The sequence below is a fragment of the Juglans regia genome, chromosome 12, assembly GCF_001411555.2.
Source record: "Juglans regia cultivar Chandler chromosome 12, Walnut 2.0, whole genome shotgun sequence".
NCBI classification, from domain to species: domain Eukaryota; kingdom Viridiplantae; phylum Streptophyta; class Magnoliopsida; order Fagales; family Juglandaceae; genus Juglans; species Juglans regia.
This window is the reverse complement of record NC_049912.1, coordinates 29,586,072-29,592,317: the sequence shown is the minus strand read 5'-3', so window position 1 is coordinate 29,592,317 and position 6,246 is coordinate 29,586,072. Positions and strand designations below refer to the sequence as shown.

At 35.6% G+C, this 6,246-nt stretch overlaps 1 protein-coding gene across 1 annotated transcript; it reads left to right on the top strand.

Moving 5' to 3' along the window:
• Window positions 1–1,310: 1,310 nt before the first annotated feature.
• Window positions 1,311–4,792, top strand: LOC109002995 (ethylene-responsive transcription factor RAP2-7-like). The gene is made up of 8 exons (XM_018980940.2): window positions 1,311–2,251; window positions 2,440–2,465; window positions 2,568–2,598; window positions 2,687–2,774; window positions 2,861–3,006; window positions 3,567–3,670; window positions 3,823–3,929; window positions 4,540–4,792. Exons 1-8 carry the CDS (start codon window positions 1,719–1,721, stop codon window positions 4,660–4,662), a joined length of 1,158 nt encoding a protein of 385 aa, XP_018836485.1. The 5' UTR covers window positions 1,311–1,718; the 3' UTR covers window positions 4,663–4,792.
• Window positions 4,793–6,246: the final 1,454 nt, after the last annotated feature.

Genomic DNA, 6,246 nt, shown 5'->3' with positions numbered 1-6,246 from the left:
GGAGGATACCCCAGCCCAATCTATGTAGAAGGGGACCAGTATATTTAACATAATTTAAGGTGGGGTGGTCCTAATTTATCAGAGATCCACATGTTTGGCACAGTCAACGTTGTCCAGCAAGCTGGACGTTTGAGATCCGGCAGTGAAATCTCCGCCCATCCTTTGAGCTTGTACGCCTATCAGTAGCCGCCACGTAGAGTAGTACAACAATAAGGAGATGAAAACTGAATGCCTTCTTATTCGTTCCAATTAAAAACCTACGGCTTTTCTATTTAGGGAAAGGGTAGTGATACTGTGATATGTCACCTCAATTTGTTCGGTAGGTGTGCCTAATTTGTAATTTTTTTAAAAATATTTTTAAAAATAAAAAAATGTCAATAATATTAATAGTTATTTTCTTAATCAATAAAAAAAAAATTAAATATATAAACGGATCAAAATAAGTGAGCATATTAGCATTATTCTTAAAGAAATGATTATGTCACCGTACCTCTTCAATTTGCCAACCTGATGTTTCTTTAGTATAAATTGTATTTTAATTTTATTTTTTACTTTTTTATTTTAAACATTTTTTAAATATTTTTAAAAAATAATAATGGATTGAATTGGGAGTTTCATAAATTTTACTTTTATGTGCAATATGCCTAGAACGTGTCGGTGTCTGTACTAAATTATGAAAAGGGACGTCATTGTATAGGCCATCCCAAATTTAAGTTACCAACTACTCATTCTTCAAAGTACTTGGATTTCAATAACCAAATTGGGTAAGATTTCTCATTTCTGTAGACTGTACCCATTTTGGATCAAACATGCATGCATTAACTTGGGAACAATTTAGTTTGATCAGGTTGGGACTTGGCATTTAACAAAATTATATTTCATGATCCACACGGCATTCCTCTTATCGCATCTTCAATTAATATTATATATATATATATATATAATTGGTTGTTTCAAATTATATAATTCGTCGTTAAGAACGATGAGATTAGAGGACTATGGCTCACTGGCTGCTAGGCGCGGCTAGGTAGTGATAATGCTGGGGTATAAATAGGTTTAGAAGGGAGGTGAGAAAAGAAGGTGAAAGGGGTGTTAAGTTGAAACACAGCAACCCAAAAGTGCTGCAAGCGTACTTAGGAACACCTCCCTACGCTCTACTTCTACCTACAAAGTGAACACATCCCACCTCTTTGGCTATTTCAAAGTTTAAAAAAATAGTGTGAAATGTGAGGTGCGAGAAGAAGTTGTAAAGTGTGAAGTACGAAGAAATTGTGAAGATTTATACTTCTTTCAAAGTCCCCAGACTCCCCAGCCTGTTTCTTTCTTGTGCCTCGCAATCGTCTGATCATCTATTATTGCCTCTCTCTTACCGCCTCCTCTGATCCCTTTTCTCTCCACTCGTCCTCTTTCTCTCTCTCTCTGCCTTTTCTCTCTGATCCATTTATCCATAAAGCCTCAAGACGGCTCCTTTCTTTTTTATTAATAACTTAGGAACACCTCTCTCTCTCTCTGCCCAGTACTGTTGCAGAGAGTAAGCTAGCTATACTTTGCAATACCTCTTAAAAAAAGAATTTTTAGCTTCTATTGTTCGGTATTTGTTGAAGAAGATTTTGCCATGCAAATGGGTTTTTCATGTCAAGCTTACAGTGCTAAGTAAAACGGATTTTTTTTCTTTGAATATTAAACAGCCAAGACAGAGAGTCGAAGAAAAAGAAAATATGTTGGATCTCAATGTTAAAATCCTCTCCAGTACTTCACTTTGTGATGAAAAGGTGGAGACGTCAATGGAAGTGGAGAAGCTCCCACCGGGCTCAGGAACACAAATGGAAGACTCGGGGACTTCCACCTCCTCCGTTGTCGAAGAAGCTCCAAACAACCGAGATCATGAAGACTCTTCCAATAACTCCTATGAATTCATCTTCGACATCTTGAGAAAAGAAAATCACGGTACTGCCGGTCCCACTAAGGAGGTCAAAGACGAAAACCCGACATCGGAACTCGTTACTCGACCCCTTTTCCCGGGCACCGGCGAAACAGTAGGCGAGGAGTCTGAGTTAGGGTCAGGGTTGTCGTCGAGGCCTCAATGGTTGAACTTGTCGTTTTCTGTCTTGGGTGGTCAGGCCGAGCCGAGAATTTTGCAGCAGAAGCAACAGCAGGTGAGGAAAAGTAGGCGTGGGCCGAGGTCTAGGAGTTCGCAGTACCGGGGCGTTACGTTTTACCGGAGAACCGGGCGATGGGAATCACATATCTGGTATTAATTTCCATCGATAAGGATATATGTATGTTTGTTCATAAATAAACCTTCGTATGTTTCAATGGTTTAATGTTCTTTACTGATCTCGACTCTTATCACATGAGCTGTTTCATAAATGGTTTCATCTTAAATACATTGAGTGAATTTTCATCAATGGTCTGAATTAATTCTCTCCTTATGTACAGGGATTGTGGGAAACAAGTATATTTAGGTAAGAAGATGATCTTTAATATTACTATTGGGAAACAAATTCACTGAATAATTTTATGGTTTTTCGGATATTTTGACGAATTCGGGTGTTGGTATTTTTCAGGTGGGTTTGACACTGCTCATGCCGCTGCTAGGTGAGTTTGTTTGTTTAATTATAATATTTTGAATTAACATAATTTTCTTTATGATTGATTTGATTGTCCCGAGTCCTTGTGATTTCAGAGCATATGATCGAGCTGCGATTAAGTTCCGTGGAGTTGACGCTGATATCAATTTTGAAATAAACGATTATGAGGAAGATATGAAGCAGGTGGAAGTGGAATGTGTTTAATGGCTGATTGCTGCAATTTTGTTAGTATCGGATTGCAAACTGACTGTAATTTGATTGATGCGCAGATGATGAATCTGACGAAGGAAGAATTTGTACATCTTCTTCGTCGCCACAGCACAGGATTCTCTCGACGGAGCTCAAAATACAGGGACATGACCCAGCATAAATGTGGTCGATGGGAAGCTCGTATGGGACAATTCATGGGGAAGAAGTAAGAAACATTCCTTTAGCTGAAACTTCATTTCTGATGATTTTTAATCGAGAAATGATATTTACAGTCGTTGAGCGTGCAAGCGCTGCGTAATCTCTTTGAAAAAAATGAATAAATACGAAATTCACGTGAAAAGAAACGATTTTTTTAATAATAAACTCCATTCTTTTTTAAAAAGGATTGGACAGCACTTGCGCACTCCATAACTGTAAATAACATTTCACTTTTTAACCATATGTGGATGTCAAAAGTTTGTATATATTGTAGTTCTACTTCTATGCACCATCTTGATTGTTCAGAACTTGTCATTTTGACCTTCCTAATTCCTATGGGAATGAAATCTAATATGGTTATGCAAAAGAAGAAACTGTGAGGGAATCAAATTTCATCTATGAAAAAATTATGATTGCTTGCAAATACATATACGTACCTTGGGTTATTCGATACTGAAGCAGAAGCAGCAAGGTCCTTGTAATCACGAATTTATTGGCCTTGGACACTCTGATTTAGATGGGTTCAATCAAACAGAAATCTTTCTTTTCTTTCTTTTTTCAATCCAGGGCCTATGATATGGCAGCGATCAAATCGAATGGAAGGGAAGCAGTGACCAACTTTGAGCCAAGCACCTATGAAGGGAAGATAACTGCGGATGACAATAATCAAGGTAATATATATATATATATATATATATATATATATATAATAGATTCCTATCTTTTCATTTCACTTTATGGAAGGTAACTCTTTTTCGCACTTAGAAACAAGAAGAATGTTAATGAATTTATTGATGAATTTCTTGTGCTATGATGAATTCAGGAAAGCCAATCCACAATCTGGATCTAAGCCTTGGGGTTTCTAACAGATCAAAGGGGAAGGACAGTGGGGTCGATCTTCATTTTCATTGCAACAGAGACAGATTACTGGTATGATCACTCTATTTATATTCGGCCTTTTAAGTGTTTAAGACATGTTTTCTCCAAGTCATCTTTTAGAGATGTATGAAATACATGTGGCCAGTAGCAGCACATTAGCATATATTCAGATTCCCATCAGACAGCTCTTACCTTCCCATACCGTCTTGTAGGGGGATCATTTACTTTACCTTGTGGGAAGCTTGTAAATTATAATAGTGTGAATACGACTGATATCGGCAATGGCAGGTCTCTTTGGTATATCCATGTTATCCGAATACATTTTGCAGTCGTTTTCGAGGTCTGATTTGTGGTAGTTGCCAACTCACCATATCAACCTTCAAATCAGTACCTATCCTTCTCTTACGATCTGCCTCTAATTGGTTAAACAATTGCTGGATTGTCATGCATGTTAGCATTTCTTAGAGATTTTACAGAAAATCAGAACCAGAGTTGAAAAGGAGTTGACATGGTTTAACTCGGTACTTATGTTTTAAGAATAATCAATAATCTCATATTATGATGTGCTAAGCCTTCTCTCAGATCATGCAAGTGAATTTCTTCTTTTTGATCACTTCAGATCTATTAACTAGAACTTAAGTTGGTTATCTTTTACTTGCAGGGCATTAGGGCCACAGAGAAGACAGATGAAACTGTTTCTTCTCCAAGATTTGCAAACTGGGCATGGCAAATGCAGAGTAATGGGATTGTTAGTGCAATGCCAATATTGTGGTTAAAAGGCTAAGGCCTTATTTGGTTATGCAGTTCAGATGAGATGAGATATTTTGTTGAAAGTTAAATAAAATGTTATTATAATATAATTTTTATTTTGAGATTTTAATTATTTATTATATTTTGTGTGGAAGTTTAAAAAATAGTAATGATTATATGAGATGAGATGAGATGAGATGAAAAAGTTAGATTTTGTGTAACCAAACTAGTTCTAAATTCATGTGATTGATGACACATCACCAATATAATAAATATCGGTTTTATTAAAATATAAAATAAATAATTAAATTTATCTTTTATCATCGGCTTTGGAAGTGTGTTTGTACGTTTGGATCTCAAATCTATCTCAACTCATCATTACAATTTTTTCAAATTCCAACATAAAATATAATAAACAATTCAATTTTTTCAAATCTTAAAATAATAATAATATTAAAAAATAATATTCTAATAATATTTTATCATCTAAATTTAACTCAACTCAACTCAATTTAACATCTAAACGCAGCCTTAATAAATTTGACTTTTCTTAGGATTTTAAGTTTTAGTATTAGTAGTTTTCTTTGGATGTTGCACAAAGCTACAAGTCTCAGCACCATTTGGGTACCATTCTTGCTTGCGAATACAAGTCTGTGCATCTCTACCTCTCATTTATATAAGTAATGTTAGGTTTAAGTCTTAAATAGACAAATTTTATGTAAGTTATTTGTAAAAAAAAAAAAAAGGTCTCATTAATAAAAAATAATTTTTACACTAGATAGAATTTATTTTTTTATAAAGACTTGTATGAAGCTCGTCTATTTAAATTCGTAAAAATCATTTTTCCATTTGCAATCAAAAAATTCATTCTGGTATTCAAAAATTCATTTTATTCTTCACTCCATTTAAAGCTAAACTTTATTCTTTGACTCTATTTAAATTTAAAATTTTATGTATTGGGTATATTAAGTAGGGAGAGTCAAGATGAGAATTGATTGTGTTTGCATTTTTTTACAAATTTAAATACTTGGGACAACTGGAATCACGTGGATAATAATAGAGTACTGCTATGGATCAGCCAATGTTTTTAGGGGTGGGCAGTAGGGTCTCGCCCCTGCTGCCCCACCCCCCTTTCGCCCTGCCCCCATGTGGCAGGGCAAATTATCCCATACGCGGTGGGGGCGTGTGGCCCCCGCCTACATCTGGCACCTAAGACAGAGGTGGGGGAAGGATAGGGGTGACCCCCGCCCCACCCATTTTATATAATATATATATAATTATATGTAAGCATTTATATATATATAAAAAAAAATAAACCATGCATGAATCGACGTCGTCGCTCATTTCTCTCACTTCGAATATATATCTATATATATATATATATATATCTCTCTCTCTCTCTCTCTCTCGCTCCCCCTCTGCATCTCGCCATCTTCAATTCTCCAATCTCCATTGTTGTTGAAGAACTTTGAAATTACGCCGTCGCCGTCTTCATCTTCGTTGTTGAAGGTAAGAATCTTGGTTAAAAAAATAATTTTTTGTGATTTATGGAATGGAGATTGGAGAAATGATGAGGTTTAATTGGAGATGAAAGATGAGATTTTATAAATTGTGTGTT

Bases quoted from the DNA above. Each gene is read 5' to 3' on its own strand.
- LOC109002995 (XM_018980940.2), top strand. From the start codon at position 1,719: ATGTTGGATCTCAATGTTAAAATCCTCTCCAGTACTTCACTTTGTGAT. The intron at 3,007-3,566 runs GTAAGAAACATT...TTTTCAATCCAG, and splicing joins GGACAATTCATGGGGAAGAA to GGCCTATGATATGGCAGCGA. The intron at 3,671-3,822 runs GTAATATATATA...TGATGAATTCAG, and splicing joins TGCGGATGACAATAATCAAG to GAAAGCCAATCCACAATCTG.